Source organism: Drosophila virilis, chromosome 4 (genome assembly GCF_030788295.1).
Source record: "Drosophila virilis strain 15010-1051.87 chromosome 4, Dvir_AGI_RSII-ME, whole genome shotgun sequence".
NCBI lineage: Eukaryota > Metazoa > Arthropoda > Insecta > Diptera > Drosophilidae > Drosophila > Drosophila virilis.
The window spans coordinates 21,475,249-21,494,299 of record NC_091546.1 but is presented as its reverse complement, the minus strand read 5'-3'; the positions used below and the strand labels follow the sequence as shown (position 1 = coordinate 21,494,299).

At 38.9% G+C, this 19,051-nt stretch overlaps 2 protein-coding genes across 2 annotated transcripts in view; one reads left to right on the top strand and one right to left on the bottom strand.

The window, feature by feature from the left end:
* The window catches only part of nAChRalpha6 (nicotinic acetylcholine receptor alpha6), a 112,720-nt gene that overhangs the window by 46,259 nt on the left and 47,410 nt on the right, over window positions 1-19,051 (top strand). The gene's annotated exons all lie outside the window — the stretch shown is intronic.
* The window catches only part of LOC6628335 (alpha-ketoglutarate-dependent dioxygenase alkB homolog 4), a 61,424-nt gene continuing 53,079 nt past the window's right edge, over window positions 10,707-19,051 (bottom strand). Inside the window, exon 4 of the mRNA XM_032437796.2 lies at window positions 10,707-10,730. Within this exon, the coding sequence (XP_032293687.1) occupies window positions 10,722-10,730 (9 nt within the window). The 3' untranslated portion in view covers window positions 10,707-10,721. The remainder of the gene's footprint in view (window positions 10,731-19,051) is intronic.

Sequence of the window (19,051 nt, the reverse complement as noted above, 5' to 3'; positions counted from 1 at the left end):
TGCCCTGTAAACGTTAAACGTTGCACATGGGGTATGCACTATTTAAGCATATGTATGTAACAGGCATTGTAAACATTATTTAAGAAAAAGCAAGCATTTATTATAAGCAGAAGCTTGATAGACATGCCTCACTTTGCTCAGATGCTCAAAGTTTTCGCCTTATTTTTTGACTGTTCATAATTTATTTAAGAATATAGCGTATTTATTTTGGGTATGCATATACCTAAACTTAATATCTCATTGTCGCCGAGTTCGACTAAAACAAAGCACAGCTATTAAGAAATGCAAATTGAGCTTGACTACTTCTAAAGAGTATTTGCTGGTCAAGATCTGTCGTTCACGGCATTGTTAGTTATTATTAGGAGAATTCACATTGTGCAGCAAACTTGACTGGCTGCTTGGCTGGCTGGTCATTCATACAGCTGCCTCTGGCGCTGAGAGCTACTGCGGCTGCTGTTACTGCCTCTGCTGGGCGACAGAGATTAATGAGAAGTGCCGCATTTAGTTAATTTTGACAACTGCTTCGCTGACTATGAGTATTATTGCACTGAGGGCAGCGCATTGAGCTGTACATTTTGTGGGCAAAATATAATTGCCGCCATCACGCCCTTACCCTCTCTTCCGAAAAAAAAGGAATACTCCGTTGAAACCAGCTCCAAACTTTGCTGGCCTCATCTCATTATGTACAGCAAAATTTCGTTTTGCGACTGTTGCTGCGGTTCATTAAACTTTTGAGTTTCATTTGTCATTTTTGAAGCGGGACAGGGCGGGGGGGCGGTGGGCGTGGAACGGCGGGTGGGAGGCACTCCATAGCTGACGCATTGTTTTAATGTTCGCATAACAATTGAAATGTATTTGTCAGATAAACTTTTGTTTGCCGCAGATACAGAACTCGCAGCACTGTTTCACCCGGGGGAAATACTGAATACAATGATTTAGTTTTCCAGTTTCAGCAAAAAGTTCTCTTAAAGCAATGCCAAAATTTGTGAGACTTCTAGAGATGTTAAAGCTGTTCATAAATCATCTTACAAGTAGCTTTTTGCTGCGTTGTCTTTTTACGCATTTTTTTCTTTAATAAAATTCTGAATTGCGAGTGATAACTTATTTGGAAGTATGTGTGTTTAAAGGCAAATAAATGAGTAAGAAGATTGCAAATTAATTTGAATCTTATTAATATCTCTAGTACGCAGATATAATATTAATATTATTACAATTCTCAGCTAAGGAACTTGATTCAAATATGTTTTAACGCTGCTCAAAAAGATTAACATTTCTGTTAAATAACAGAAATTCTGTCTATGTTAAAATCGTCAATCTTAATATTTACTCTGGAACATAGGAATCTGTGTTAAGTCGGCTGACGATAAGTAATTTCATTACTTGTTGCATTAAATTATACTAAAAATATCAAGAACCTCATACAATTTTGCATTAGATGGTAAAAAACAAATTTATATATTTTATAAACTTAGATTGTCAAGAACTTGGAAAAATATGTTGTCCTGTATCCTGTTGTTAGCTGTTGAGCCAGTTTTCTTGAACCTTTCACTACTTTATTCCGTCCACACTTTTATGCATTTTAATTAAAGTTTATTGCTGTAAAGCTTCCCCCACCATTCACAGTGTACCACTCAATCCACAGTTGCCAGGGTTGCCCTTCACTTCCGAGCGAACAACAAAAAAAAAAAAGAAGGAGAAACTATTGTGTCGGAAATGCAAACGTATTCCTGAGCCTTGGCAGGCAGCGAAACAGCGTGACGAAAAGCGTAGAGCAAGTTGTACTTTTGTTAATGAAAATAATGCAAATTACAACAACAAGTAGCTGCAAGAACAATAAAAAAAACAACAACAACAACAGTGGCAACAATGGCAAGAACTCTGAATGCCGCTCATGTGTGAACGTGTTTGCGGTTTGCCATGACTGAACTGCAACTGCAATTGCCGGAGGGCAGCGGGCAAGGGAAGACGCCCAAAAACTTTTACGGTCCCGTTGCCCTTTAGCTTTCCGTATCCCCCCCTTCCAACAATCTTCTCCGCCAATGTCTATCTATGGGTCTCCGCGGGTCTGCCTAATGCAATTAAGCGAAGCGGAAGTAATTCTGCCAGCAGCTGTCTGTTTGACTGACTGACAGACTGACTGACTGACTGAATGCTTGAATGAATGGATATGGGTGTTGAATGGTTGGCAACTTGGTTGCCAGCAACTCATCTCAGTCATTCGCTCAACTGCCTCCTGCGTCAGCTATGACGCCTGCTAATGAATCATTGCACTTGCCGCGGCGCGTTAGCCGAAGCCGACAATGGCCAACAGCTAAACAAAGGAAAGAACTACAAAAAAACATAATACTTACAGACTATAAAGAGAAATTGACTTGTAAAGTACCCTGTAGCTATACCTAGATGAACTTATAATTGAATATGTGCATAGAATAAAAATATGCTATTAGCAAAAAGTTAAAACAAATTAAATTCTATTAATTGAACAAATTTACAACAATGTTTACGCTAAAAATTGTTCAAATCAATTCGAAATAAGTATTAAAAATTATAAAAATATTAAGAGTCTAGCTTAAATTAACTTTTATAAAATATTTTTACCAAAACTAAAAACACAAATTTATAATCTAAAATATTCTGCTGGGATCTTTTTGCCCAAATCAAGCAAGGTGTGCTTTTTTTTTTTTTAAGTACAGATACTCAATCGATAAAAAAAATATTTATTATTATCATTCCTGATAAATACTGAAGATTAATACAGTTGCTAAGCTTCTTTGGATTACGAGGTATTGAAAAAGTTTTGCCTTTTGCGGCTAGCACATTTTTTATTTAACAGCGGCACAAGTTTTAATTTCTTTTTCTTGCATTGTTTCCGCCTCTTGGCAGCGAATGAGGCAGCCAAGTTGCAAGTTGCATCCTGGCCAAGGAGTGAGGCAAAGACAGAGACAGCGACTGTATCTGGGAGTGGGAGTTGGACTGGGACTGCGACTGGCACTGAGGCAGTTGCCCACTTGCCTCAAGTTGTTGTTGCGGTTTTGTTGCCATTTCCCTTTGTTTTGTTTGTTTTTGCGGTGCATGTTAAAGTGGCTTCAGCGGCTGCAGCCACCCATACTCCAACTGCCACTTGGCACGCTGGCAGCCATTTTTTATGGATGAAGGATGGAGGAGTGAGCGAGAAGGCAGCTGTATAAATTTGATTACTGAGGAAAAGAGCCATAATAGCGCATGCCATAATTATTGTCAGGCTTTGGCCTTTTTATACTGTCATGCCATGTGGCACATAAGATTGCACTTTGTTGCAAGTGCAAAAAAGTTGCGGGCAAAACAAACAAACAAACAAACAAATCAACAAACGCCAGACGATGGCCAAGAGCAACAAACTGCAGCAGCATCAACAGCGGCAGCTGACAGGCAGAGCGTCAACTGCAGCCATATGTTAGCCAAGTTTATGCCACTTTGTTACGTTACGGGGGCCAACATACATATATAAAAAGGAGGGCAACTGCATACGAGATGAAACTGAAGTTTATGCCGGCAATTTGCCACTGCAACTGCAATGGCAACGGGCCATGCCTCTCTGCTTATCGCTGTTGCCGTTGAGGTTTAAGTTGAAGTAACAGTTGAAGTGACAGCAGGTACAGTCGAGCAAGCGTGAGGTGTGAAATTCTAAACGCATGAGATGCTCTGAGTAGGGCGCAGAGGGTGCTTGCATCAGGAATCGATGGCTACGTTACCTGAAAGCTTAACAAGCCAGTTAACCGGATAGGCAGCATGTCAAAAGCGGATGTGAGAGGGTCGGTTAACTACACAGCGCATAATAAGGGATAGTATAAATAATTGAAAAATGCACTGAACTAAATTTAACAAAGCTGAGTAACTTATAAATTCGATATGTATCTGAGAAAGTAACTGTTGAAGCAACTTGTCTTGATGTAATTTATAATTATTTACTGTGAAAATCAAATAAAAAGTGTAAACCATGCTTAATATCATTCGAAATACCGTTTTCAAATAGTTGAATTAATTAATTATTCATTCAACAACAATTTGAATAGCTAAGTTTCACAAATGTCTGATATCGAAAGTTTTCCTTGATTATTTTTCAATAGTCATGTTACTAGCAGCAACCACATTTGTTCCCAATCGAGGCCAAAATGTATGCCAATTTCAGAGCTCTATCAAATGTAAGATTATATTGTCAACAAATTGCCATGCATTACGCTTCTCGGTTATGTAATGCGTATTACAAAACGTATTTTGTGTTTTGACAAGCTGTAAATAGGTTTTACATCCGAATCTTCCACCTGTGCGATTGTTACACAATATACTTTGAGGAACGTTGCGCATACGACGCGTATGACGTTTAATTATTGTTGCGTATTGCACATTTATGTGGAGTAACATTTTGTGGCACGTGGTTTGTAGCACAAAGTATTATATGGGGCTTATCGTATGCCAAAACAGTTGCATATTAGATTAATTGAATGCAACGTAAAGCAAAGTTGTGAAAAACTATGCCTCAATTATTTAGACAGCTGCTGGCTTCACAGAGAAACAGGTAATTGGATATAATGGAAGAGAGAGACAGGGAAAGAAAGAGCGAGAGAATTCCAGTCGAATGCAACTGCTCACATGCATAAACAATGCCACACGAGCCCAATAGGCGCCAGAAAAACAATCGAGTATTCCCACACGTGCTGCCATGTGCCGGCAATTGAAACTCAATTTAGTCAACAGGCCAGGCGACAGATAGAAACACACAGACAACAAACACTCCACCAGAGCCGACAAAAATGCATTTTACAAATTTCACGCCAATTGCCATAAAAGCCGTAAGTGAAATACATACTCAAGTGCAGCACCAAGGCTCCAACTCAGGCTCCAACTGCAGCACAGATTCAGGCTCCGACTTTAGCTCTGTCCCCCGTCTCTGTCGCCTTCTGGGTATCCTTTGACATTTGGCACTGATTCCGACTATGTCCTTATTCGACTCACGTTTAGCCAATGTGTCGCCACAGCGTTACAACGACAATCAACCAGCCGCGACATTGTTGTTGTTGTTTCTGCTGCCCTATTGAGCCTACCCAGCTCTTTGCCCACATTCATAGGCTCCATGTGCGCTTGGTTAGGCAGCGGCTGGCGGGTGGTTTGTATAACGCCTGCTTGGGCAATTAAATGTGGGGCGTTGGCCAAAAACTTTAAAACAAATTGCCGAAACAACAAGAATTAATGTGAATTTATTTTCAAACTCATTTCACTGTAATTGCCGAGCAACGTCAGAGAAAAAAGAAGAAACACAAACGCGAACGTTCTGAGGTTCGCGCAAAACGAGGGCAACTTGAAGTAATTGTTAAAATACATAATTAACAGCAGGGAAAATAAAAAGAGAAGAGATCTTAAAGCGAAAACAACAAACTCAAAGTGGTCAAAGTTTAGATGAAGGTGTTCTTCTTTCTTTTGACAAATCTGGAACTAAATACTAAAATAGAAGAAAATCTAAGGAACCTGGCGCAACGATTTGAAAAGCTAAATCCAACTTAAGTGCAAACATTAGTTCAACCCAGGCCCTTTTTTAAGTTTATGGTACTAAACAACATAATTTTAAATATACAAATTATGCAAGTAATTGGAAAAAACTGTACGTGTTAATTATTTTCTGGACCTAACGAGTTTTTAAATTATTTTTTTATATTAAGAAAATTTATTTGAAAAAGCGTTTTCTGCCCCAACTTGCAAGTCAACCCGTTTTTAGCTGGCAATTTCCATAGCATTTATGGCCAGACCATTTACAATAAATTTTGGACAGCCTACACAGTAAAAGGCTTAGCACGCCCCTTCGCTCCCTTCTCAGTTCTTCCAGCAACATTTCAGCTGCTTTATGAGCTACAATTGTGGCCTGCTGTTCCCCTCCATTGCCTGTCGACTGGCAACTGTAAATAACTTTGCTTATTTGAACATTTATTGGTGACGTAAACGGCTTGTAGCATTGTTGCCAGCCATTTGGCCAAGGATGGAAGGATGTGCAGTAGGCTTATTGCTGATTTTTACTCGTGTTAATTTCCTGTATAACTCGGCATTTGTGAAATAACAGCAGGCCCGACTGAAGCATAATATCCGAGACTCAGACTCTGACTGAAGCTCTATGGCTCAGTGGCTCAGTCACGAGTTCAAGTTGAGTTTACGAGTGACTCGTACGGATACTCAAACGAGTATGTGTCAGGTTAATGCCACCGGCTGTGAATTGGTCTTCTAAAGCTCGTAAAACTCGTTGGCGGTGCCTTGCCATGTTGCATGCTACATAAAATATGATGAAGGGCACTTAAGCAGGCCGACACCGTCTCGTGTGTTGACAGCTATCAAATGTGTACACAACATGCATAAATGAATGAGACACAGTCATACACACACACACACACACCGAGAACACACAGCCTTCGGGAGTGGTTGGTGTTTGGTGACAGGCCTTTGTTTTCATAAATATTAAAGAAAGCTAAAGCTTTTGGCCTGCAAAATCAACGCCAAATGCCAGCAGAAAATTTATGAGCAGCCAAAAAATAATAACTTTGCAGCATTTGTTTACCTAGTTGCCAGAGTTGCCACCCTCAGTTGCATAATATAATTTATAGAATTTATACAGTTGCAGTTGCTACCTTTGGGCAATAATTCAAGACAAGTTTGTTGCACAGCTTCGACAGTTCCAGAAGGTGGCTGACGGAAACTTTAAGAGGTAAGGAAAACCTTCCTCAAAGAAAACTGTTTGCCCTATTAAAAACGGCGCTTTGCCTGGAGGCAGGCAGTTTTGCTTACAGCATTAAAAGTGTTGCAGGTGAGGCGTTAAAACAATAAAATGACTAAGCGAATTTCAAGAAAATAATATCAGAAAAGTTGAGCTTCATTCTCTCAATCAAACTTTGCACAATTACGTAGCAAAATACAAAGTATATTTTTTGCGAATTATCAGAAATAGGTGTTGAGCCCAAAACATTGAGTAAATAGCAGGCGTATATTTAGAGAAAGCAGCTAAAAAAACATAATAAATTATGAATTAAATATACATAAATAATTGGCTGCAGAGAAAACGCTGAAAAATATATCTATTTATTTTTATATATTTGTCATTTTGTTTAAATTTGTATATATATATTTAAAATATGATATATAAAATGTACTGATGTGTTAAGAATCTTTATCATTACCGCATTTAAGACACGCACACAATTATGAGTAACAGAAAAATTAATTGACTTAAGCCGTGATATTCTATACCTTACCATTACACTGGACCGCAACGGCAACCAAGTAATTATTGGAAATAGGAGCTGCTGAGTAAAATGAAAAGAAAGAGTCTATCAATTAAGTCCATATGCCATTACAGCTAACAAACGTAGCTTGAATGCAACTTGCCAGCTACCCCTTGATTGAGCTGGCAGCAACCCCTGGACACACGATCCCCAGTTACCCCCTAGTCGACACCGCCAACACTTAGCAACTCATTAACGTTTGTGCTGGGCACTGTGAGCTTTTGGTAAACGAAAGCAAATTTACGCCTATTGATGGCAACTGACCCTAGGCCAGGGTTAAAGAAGAGAGAGGGCCTGTGAGCGGTATGGGCTGGGTTTCTGGCAGATTATAATCTGCTACAAATGAGGAAATCCCAGAAAACCGACAGATTAAATTTGTATGCCACTTGTAAAACGGATGTGGGGCATGTGTGTAAAGTAAGTTGGCTTCCGTTTGGCAACGTAGACGGACTTTGTGTGGGTGTGTGTGTGTGTGTGTGCGAGTGTGTAGGTGTGTGTGCGCCCATGCGTTGGTCATAAAGTTTGCCACATGTGAAAAACAAAAGTCGCCGAGGCACACAAACACAACACACGCAAGCTTAGTAGATACAGCTACAAAACGAAAGAGCATTTCATTATTTATGGAAAGGCAACGCAAATTATACACACATATACACACACACACACATTGGGGATATATGTGTGCCTGAGTAATTTAGAGAAAATGGCTGCCGCACTGTGGCGGCTACCCAACGCTCTGGCAGTTAGTTAGCCCAAGTAGAGAGAGAAAGAGAGAGAGAGAGTTGTGGCAAATGTAATTTTGTGTAAACATTTTCATGAATGAAAACGTTTTTGGCGACGCATACACACACACACATGCACACGAACGGGCGTCGTCAAGCCTTGGGCTTGTTAACAATTGTGTAGCATATTTTTGGGGGTCACTCGAGCATGCCACATGTTGCCAGTTTAGTTGCCGCCCAGGCTTATGTATTTCATAGGGGAATATGCTCACTAAATTCTCTAGTTCTCCATACACATACACAGACAGAGAGTGAGACAGGGAGAGAGAGAGAGAGAGAGCAACTACATGTTTTCTGCCTAATGTGTGTGCATTTAAGCACTCGAAATTAATTTGACATTTTTATACACTTAGCAAAGCCGCACAAATTGTGCACATAACTCGCCTATTCGTAAATCCCCCCAAACTTGCCAGCCCTACAGGTTTACACTACCCAATTTACTGACTACTTGTGCCTATAGGGTATAATTTCTCTTTAAATGCCTGACAGCTTAACGCTTTTTAGCTCGTGCTTACCCTTCAGGTGTTTTTTTTAGCTGTCCTGCACTAATTTGTCCAGCTACAAGAATCGACTTACAGTTCGAGTTGATTTCATGTGCGGTTTTGTGGCAAAGTTGCAACTTGATTAATGACAGTTGCATGCGATTTCAATTGCTTTCGACTGGCCACAGAGCGAGAGAAACGATTGAGTGCTAAAGACAGAGAGAGAGAAAGAGAGAGAGAGAGAGCGAGAACCTTCGTTGCATTGTTCTGTGCGGTTGTTTTCAATTTGTCACCGTACAAACCAGAAACTGTCGCACATTCTTCACAGTTTATATTCCATTTGCCACAGCATTTATCAATCGGAGAAACTCGGAGACAGCAATGCAACCCATTAATATTATTTTTGGTCAAGCAGCTTTATTTTCGTTCTGTTTGTTTTTTATTTTTTAAATCATGTTATTAATTATAATTTTGCGATGTGCAATTAATTGGCTGAAGTCTGTGTGCTTAAAAGCACAAAGGATTCTCAGCATGGCTTGCATTTTTCTCCATTTATTATGAAATGTTTGCCGAAGAGCACTTACTCAATGTTTAACGTTTAAGGAGTACTGAAAATGCAATCAACTTTTTATAACTTTTAAAGACCGTAGTTACTCAAGTTATAAATAATTGCGTTAAAATTTATTCATATAATAATGTCCACAAATGTGCGGAACACGAGAACATTTTTATCTGTCACAGACAGTAAGAACTACTTGTTAATATTTCATTTCTTATGTATCTTTCCATAAAAAACAGCATACAAAATTAATAAATTTACTATTCAAACTGCAAATAAAAAAGGGAGTTCCAGGTTCGAATCATAGCACTTCCGATGTATATAAAAAAATTTAGTTCTAAAGTAAGTATAAGTCATAAGAAAAATATGCAAATTTAATGTCAATCAAACAACCAAGCCCAAGTCTAACTTCCATTCATTTTACTTATCCAGACAAAAAAAAATTATTTACTATTAAGTAATAATTACTATTGCTTGACTCGAAGAAATTACATTCTTAAAGTTGTCTGTGCAGGCGCTTTGACTTTGGCAGAGCAAGCGCAATTTGCGACATTGTTCGCATTCCTTGTCGGCAAGTTTCGGGACAATCCACTTAAGAGCAGAGCTTTGGTGCGATTTATAGACCTGCCCGTTGACTTCTAACATATGCATAATTTTTCAAGAGTCTCTCTTGCTTGCTTCGCATAGAAATCATATCATAAAATAAAATCACAAGTGCTTTTAATTTGTCGTAGTAAATGCACAGCCCCCTCCGAGTAACTTGCTGCCAGAGGTTCGAGCTCCCACACACGGCCCACACACACACTGTGCTGCTCGTTACTTAGCGCACATTTAATTTTGTTACCAATACTCAAGCACTTGCCGGCACACACATAAGTAGGTGGTGGGGCTTTTGATTGGGGTTTTCTGTTCGTCTCTGTTCTGCGAGACTTTGGCACAAGTTTTGGCGCGCCATAAAACTATGCGGCAAATTTATATGTTGCTATGCTTCAGCGCCTGCTGCTCGTGAATAGTATGGGCGTGGCAGCAGAGAAAGAGATATATACACAGTGTGAGAAAAAGAGAGAGAGAGAGACAGTGAAAGGGAGAGATTGCTTATGCCAAATGTTAATGATGATGATCCTACTTGAACCCATTTACGCGTGTTGTTTTTGCCAACATTTGAATCGGTACGTGCAAAAACAAAATTCAAATGCATTTTGTGAGATTACTGCAGTTCAATTATTCAAATTGGTTGTTTGTCACTTAATTCATATAATTAATATTTAAATATAAAAATAACTAGCTCATTCAAATTATGACCATAGTAATGGCAATATCAATAATATGCCTGGAATATTTGAGAAATTGATTTAGTTAAAGGTCAAAAGCAAGGACAAATGTTAGACCATTTATAGTGAAATATGTATGATGTTTTTTGATTATCGCAGTCCTTAGAAACTGAGTTATTTCAGCGAAAGTGGATTAAAGCAGGATAGTTTATATTTCCTGTAAAACTCAGACTAATAACAAAGCTGTATTGAAAAATATAATACAGAAAAAAAGATAATAATAACTTACACTTACGGCTTGAAGGATCCCGAGATCTATCAAAATATTCCTAACAATCCTGAAAGGTTAATAAAAAGAATGTGTGAATATTATTATAAAAATAAAATATAACAAAAATTATGTTTTATTAAACAAAATGGGAAAATCTAATTCCTTTCCAAAAAAAAACTACATAAATAAATACAGATTTATGAAATGAAAAATGGTTAGAATATTCAGAGAATTGAATAACGCAATTTATACTAACCCGAGATCCGATTTTTTTGAAATTTTCGATATTTAGTATGTATTTTAGATGGATGGTAAATAGATTTTCAGCATGTTATACACCGCTCAACCCCTCTTCTTGCTTTAGAAGCATTTTAAACATTAAATTTTTGTGGCTTGGACGCAGTGAAAAATAATCGCTGGCATCGGTGGAAATTGAATTTGCGAGTGTTGAGCCGCAAACGCAAAAACCACGAGCGGAATCTAATGCACACGCACAACACGCACACACACACACGTTAAGGCACACAACACGCACACATATGGCTATCTCTTTCGCGCGCACTAAATATGCTTAAAAAGCAACGTGTGTAAGCCACAATACATTTAAAATGCACAAAGCGTTTGCGTCCCAAGGCAGGCGAAATAGGGGCGTGGCCATAGAGCAGACAGACGCCAATGCCTGGTTTTAAGCCTTATAAATTAGCGGTTAGATTGAGCGTCATAAATCGTGTGATTATTTTTAAAGTGCCTGTGCGTCTGCATGTTTATCTAGGACAACGATTTTGCGCCCACTTTAAAATCTCTCAAAATTGAAAAAAGGTTGCTTGTCGCCTGCTTTTTAGGCGGCACTGTGACAAGGGCCCAAAAATGATGTAGGTTCTGCAGGTGGCAACCGACCAGCAACAGGAAAAAAAGGGTACCATACCATGTCGATCGATATTCGGGATTGTACATGACAGAAAAAAAGAGCAATAGAATGGGAGAGGATAGAAACAATAAAAGAAAAATGAATATAATATAAATGGAAATAAAAGATTTCGATAACATTCGAAATACGCACCAAATAAAGGTCGAATTATGTCAGATTTAAACACATAGCTCAATGGAATGCACAACATAATTGGAAGGAAAAACAATGTACAAACATTTAAACTTTGTAAGAAAATAATAATTGGGGTTAAATTTTGTTAAAATAGTGACAATAAGCTGTTAAGCTTCTTTATAATCTGGCAACATTGTATCAGCACAGTACTCATTCTGTAATTGAGTACTTGTTCAGATTTTTGTACTCATGCTTTGAAGTTTCCATTAAACATTTAACCGAACCACTACGTGTGTTTTCTTTATGTGCATCTTAGGCACACTAGAAATTTCCCAACATTGGTTATGGGCCCAGGTCTCGTTGTTTTCGGTTAAATAAGTACACAAAGTGTCTATGGTTTTGAAAGCTTCCTTTTGTTAAATTTTTAAAAAGTTTATTTCGTGCGAAGAATAACGTGGTGAAATTGTCAAAATGAACATGTCGCATCAAATAGAAAAACTTGGTGAGGACAATTATGACGTATGGCATATGGCCATGAAAAGTGTCTTGGTGGTGGCGGACCTATGGAATGTTGTGTGTGGAAAATATGTTAAGCCAGAAGGAAATGGTGAGGATATCGAAAAATGGGTTAGTGTCGACCAAAAAGCGATGGCTTACATAATTTTAAATCTGAAGCCAACACAGTTGATGCATATCAAGTCATGCCCAACATCTGCAGCTGTATGGAAAAAACTAAAGGAAATTCATGTCTCAGTTGGACCGATTAGGAAGGTCCAATTATATCAAAAATTAATACGTTTCAATATGCAGCAGGGTGACGATGTAGTCGCATATGTCAATTCATTTGTTGAGACAATTGAAAAGTTGGCAGAATTAGACATCAAACTCAATGACGAGTTGCAGGTCATCATGTTTTTGAGCAGTCTACCAGACACATGGGAAAATTTTGTAATAGCGATTGAGACACGCGATGAGCTGCCCAAATTCGAAGTCGTCAAGGTTAAAATGTTAGAAGAGGCCACGCGAAAGCAAGAAAGAGCTAGCAGAGACGGCATAGGGACACCAGAAGCAGTGTATACACACAAACATAATGGACCGCGGGACAACAACAGTGTCGAAAGCAAAGGCAGAAAGAATAGCAGTAAGCAGCCATTCCGAGGCAAATGTTTTAATTGCGAAAAAGAAGGGCATCGAGCGAGCGATTGCCGAAATAAAAAGAAGGATGATAAAAAGAGCCAAAAGGACGAAAAGTCTCTATGCTTAATGCACACGTGTGTCAAGGAGAAGCAAAAGAGTTTTTGGTGCGTTGACAGTGGTGCAACATCGCACATGTGCTGCGACCGCAGCATGTTCCTTACGTATGCTGATAAAAAGACGTCGATAATGTTGGCCGCAAATAAGTTTATCGATTCACCCGGCAGTGGCAGTGTTGAGTTGCACTGCAATAGAATAAAATTAAAGCTGCAAAATGTTTTATATGTCCCTGACTTAAGCATGAATTTTTTATCAGTAAGTGCTGCAGCAAAGTTTGAGAATTCTACCATATTTGAAGGGAAAATTGCGCTGATAAAAGACAAAGAAGGCAACGAGATAATAAGGGCAAGACACGAAAATGGTTTGTATGTTTACAAACATAGTCTTGATCAGGTTCATATGCTAAATAGTTCTGATTCATCTTCCATAAAATGGCACAATAGATTTGGCCACCTGAATTTTAAGGATTTGAAATTGCTTAATGATAAGCAACTGGTGCGTGGTATGAAAGTTGAAAATGTACAATTAGAAATAAATTGCGATACATGTAATAAAGCAAAAATTTGTGCATTGCCATTCCCACAGAAAGCGAATCGTGTCTCAAAGCAAGTACTGGACTTAGTACATACAGACGTATGTGGTCCGATGAATGTTAAGTCGCTTGCAGGCAATCGATATTTCGTAACTTTTATTGATGACTACTCACGCAAGATATTTGTTTACCTTATGCACTCAAAAAGCCAAGTTTTTGAAAAGTTTAAAATGTTTAAAACTTTTGTAGAATGCCAAACAGGAAATAAAATAAAGGCTGTGCGCAGCGACAATGGAACAGAGTATGTGAATAAGCAATTCACTGAATTTTTGATCGAGTGCGGTATAAAGAGGCAATTAACAGTTCCTTACACTCCGCAGCAAAATGGTGTGGCCGAACGTGCTAATCGGACCATCGTTGAAATGGCAAAAAGTCTTCTAATTCATTCAAAGCTTGAAGAATTTTTGTGGGCAGAGGCTGTTGCAACAGCAGTTTATTTGCGCAACAGATGTCCCACAAAAGCATTAGATGGAAGCACACCATTTGAGGTATGGAAGGATCGCAAGCCATCAGTACAGCACTTGAGAGTATTTGGCTCGCGGGCATTTGCACTCGACAAAGTCAGAAAAAGCAAGTTCCAAGCAAAGGGCAAGGAGTACATTTTTGTTGGTTACTCCTTTACAGCAAAGGCATATCGCCTATATGATCGCGAGAAGCGAACAGTTATTGAAAGAAGGGATGTCAAATTCATTGAAGGTGAGTTTGACATAGCAACAACTGATGCATGCAGTATTTCAGACAGAAACACCTTCACGACGTACATTATCCCGTTTGAGTCAAATCATGAGGTTGCAAAAAACCACCCAGAGCAACCTGCCGAGGTGCAAGAGTACAACAGTGACTCAAATGAAGAAGAAGAGGAGGATTTTGTGAGCGCAAGCGATCCAGGAGAAGATGGCAACGATGACGACAATGACCAAGTAGCGCTGCCACAAGTTGAAGCTGTAGTAAAACATGGGCGTGGCAGGCCAAAAATTATACGTACAGGTCAGCCAGGCAGGCCCAGAAAGCAGTACCAATTGATCAATAGTCTTAATCAGATTGAAGACATTGAAACTCCGCAGTCAGTTGCAGAAGCATTACATGGCCAAAATGCGCAGGATTGGGAAAAGTCTATGCAAATAGAGTACGACGCTTTACAAGCAAATGAGACATGGTCAGTGTGTGAGCTACCTCCTGGACAAAAGGCCATTGGTTCAAAATGGGTTTACCGAATCAAGAGAGATAAAGATGGTAATATTGAAAAATTTAAGTCTCGACTAGTTGCACAAGGTTGTGGTCAACAATTTGGTGTCAATTACTGGGAAACGTTTTCTCCCGTAATTCGATATGAAACCATTCGCATGTTATTCGCAATAGCTGCCGAAAAAGAGCTGTATATGCATCAAGTCGACATTTCAAACGCATACTTAAATAGTAAGCTTAATGAAACTGTGTACATGAAACAGCCGCCGAATTTTATTGACAAGCAGCATCCAAATAAAGTCCTCAAACTAGAAAAGGCACTTTACGGGCTTAAACAATCCGGACGAGTTTGGAACAATACGCTCGATGAGGTATTGAGAGGCATGGATTTTAAAAGATGCAAAAATGAAGCATGCTTATACGTCAAGCAAAAGCAACAACAATTCAGCTACATCGCTGTCTACGTCGACGATTTAATCATAGTGTGTCCCAGCGAAGAAGACATAGCCGTGATTAAGAAGAAGATTGCATCAAATTTTAAAATGCACGATGGAGGCCCCATTAGCTATTTCCTAGGCATGGAAATCCAACGCGACGGCGATCGAGGTTCCGTTTCGCTGTGCCAGAAGACGCACATTCAAGGCCTATTGGACAAGTATGGCATGAGCAATTGCCGTCCAGTAAGCACACCTCTTGACCCAGGTTTTCAAGTGGACTGCAACGACGATACTTGTGTAAAGGTAAATATAACGCAATATCAGTCATTAATTGGTTCGCTTATATACTTAGCAGTTTTGAGCCGACCAGACATTTTGCATGCTGTAAACAAATTATCACAAAGAAATGCTAATCCTCATGGAGAACACCAGTCTGCAGCAAAGCACATTCTAAGATATCTTGCGGGTACAAAGAATATGAAATTAGTATACCGTAAAAATGGCAAACCACTAAAAGGCTATGCAGATGCAGATTGGGGCAACGATCGGCTGGACAGGAGATCCTATAGTGGCTACGCATTTTTCCTGGCAGGCAGTGCGTTCTCTTGGACTTCATCAAAGCAAAGCGTTGTCGCATTGAGCAGCACTGAAGCAGAATATATTTCTTTGTCCATGGCTGCCAAAGAAGCAGTTTATCTACGCAGGCTACTTAGTGAGATGGGATGGTCAAAGGATACAGAGCCGTTGACTATATGTGGCGACAACCTAAGCGCGCAACATATTGCGCAAAATCCAGTCCATCATAAGCGCACTAAGCACATAGACATAAGGTATCATTTTATACGTGAAAAGGTACAATGTAATGATATTGCATTAGAATACGTACCTACAAATAATAATGTTGCAGATATACTAACAAAATGTTTAAGTAAGCAAAAGCACGTAGGCTTTGTAAAAACACTTGGATTGAATTAAATTTGTTATTTTGCAACTGATTATAATTAGCTTAAGAAGAAGTGTTAAAATAGTGACAATAAGCTGTTAAGCTTCTTTATAATCTGGCAACATTGTATCAGCACAGTACTCATTCTGTAATTGAGTACTTGTTCAGATTTTTGTACTCATGCTTTGAAGTTTCCATTAAACATTTAACCGAACCACTACGTGTGTTTTCTTTATGTGCATCTTAGGCACACTAGAAATTTCCCAACAAATTTGACATAATTGGATATCAAAACACGATTTTTGTTACATAAATAACTGCGAAATGGAAACATTAATCGAGTATTGTATTTCATTCAATTCTTGGTATAATATATGATAGACAGGAAATATAAGATTAGATAAAGGTGGGAAGGAGCAACAACAAAACATTTTTAATTTTCCCACTTGCCTATCAAATACATAGAAATATTTAATTATTTTGTTTATATATTTTGTTCGTCCCTCATTCACGGTTTATGCGTATATATAAACTAAACCTGCATACTGCTCATACCGGTGCTAAACATCAACGTGCATTCTTTTAGGCAGCGACAATAATTTGCCTAAACGATGGCCCAAAATTTATGTATCTAATTAAAATGGAGAAGCATAAAAAATGAGCTCATGAATGCGCTACACTGCGTCGCAGCTGTGTGTTTAGCGCTTCGCCTAACTTCATGCCGCATAAATTTCGCCTAGTGCCCTAGTCCTAGTCCTGCTCGTCCTACTAGTCCTGCCACCCTCCAATCCTAGGCCCTGCACTGTTCGTATGTGTCTGATGCGTGAGCGTTTGGGGCGGCCGTTTGGGAAGCGGCTTTCACCCCTCTGGGGCAGGCACAAGCTGTTTGTTTATGCTCCCGAGCTGCATTTTTATGTGCTGCCAGTGCGCCGACAACAGCAGGCCACTCCATCAGTTGCCCAACTACACTACACACTACACTGCACAACAAAACAGCAACAGCACGGGCCCACTGTCAACATGGACATACAGTGTGCAAAAAAGCTACCAATATGCTTCTTAGCGCTATAATCGACTAGAGATCTAGACCAATAATCATTAACCGGCACAATATAAAATATTAAGCAAATGTGCTGACAGAATTTCGTGTGCAATTTATAATCAAAATTATATTTCATTTTAAAGTGAGAGATCACTCAGAAAACTAAATTCGAAAATAATAAAAACTAAGTAATAATTCTGATTTCGAATATATTCAATGTATTCGCAGAGATATTCAGCTGTTAATTCGCAAAAAAATAAATACTTTTACCAAAATAAAATTTTGAAATATGCAAATAATAACTGTGCAATGTTAAAATCATGAGAATAAATATAGAAAACTACTCAAAACAAGTTGAAGTATGTTTAAAGACAAAATCAGCAACTGATATTGGTTTATGCAACAGGTTTCTTCAAGTTTATCAAATCAATTTCCAGGCACGTTGCCTATATGCAGAAATGTATATTTTGTGTTTGTATTAATCAGTGAATCTTTATTGCATTCGGGGCCCATTGAATTTATTAATTTTGATTCACAACTGGGTGCACAGTGTGCTGGGTCCAGTGGTGGGATTGGACCGTGGGGGCGTGCCAGCTCTTTGCTATTTGGCTTTAGCGTTGCTTTTTAATAAAATTAGCTCCGGCATTGGGTGCTTGTTTATGCAGGCAACAGTCAAGCGAACCCGAAGAGCGGCTCTCATGCTGCACAGAATTTGGTTGACGTACGCATGCTAGTATATGTGTATGTGTGCTTGCGTGTGTGTGTGTGTGTGTGTGTATCTGGCTGTGTGGGCGTGTGTACTTGGCTGCTTATTATGCATGAATTTCAAATGAAGTCGCGAACGTGACACAAACTCATGACCGCCCCCAAGCGCCCACTTCAACGAACCGGCCGCACCCCTTACAAGCAAAAGTTGTAGTATAAAATACGAGAACAGCGTACTCTGCCTTTTTTGCTGCTTGCTAACACACAAAATTTACACATTCGCATTACGATATGCATTTAATATGAGCAGGTCGCAGGACTCTACTTGAATTTCCTTTGGCAACAAAAAAAATAAAAAAAACAAAATTGAAAAACTCATAAAACTCTTTGCTCCAAATGAGAGCTGAAAAATGGCAATGGGTATGGGACTAAATGTCGTCGTCATATTATGCATATGTGTAGTTAAGGCCATAATGAACTTTGGGCAAATGGGCGCTGATTGTTTATAGCTCTTAAGTGGGCCCCACTTGAGCCCCAAGGTCACGGATCGGATATAGAGCAAAGCGCGAACTGACCTAAGAAATGGAGTTCGGGTATAACTGCGGCATATTATGCAAACGACAGTGCTAGGGATAGAAAATTGGATTGCTTTCAGTTGTTGTTGAGATGGCCATGGAAAATATTGAAATTAACATACAAAATAGGCAGCTAAATTCTAAATGGAATTTCCATTATTTTTGGTGAATTTTCGGATAAGCCTTGACAGCAGTATAGAGCACATTTTTTTTATTGTATTATAATCAATATAAGTTATATAAGTTATCATGTCACAGTTCTCTGGTACAACAAGGTAGAAAGTGTTAACATAATAATTTAAACCCATTCAAAATTGTATTCTTAGATCCGCAAAATCCCAGTTTAAATCACAATTTCAACAACATTTTCACGCCAAGTTTTCACTGAAATGAGCAGCAAACTTTTCGACATGCTGAAAACTCACCCTAAGGTATAAGCTATTTATGCAGAAAAGAGCACGTTTTCATTTTCGAATTACGAATACTAAAATCAGTTGAATGTTGTTTTGCAAGTTATGAAGTTTTAAGCTAACTATTAGCGAAGCTCCCCTTAGAGCTCAACCAAACTCTTTCTCCTCGCGCGCATCTAAGCAATGCAATTTATTAAACTAAC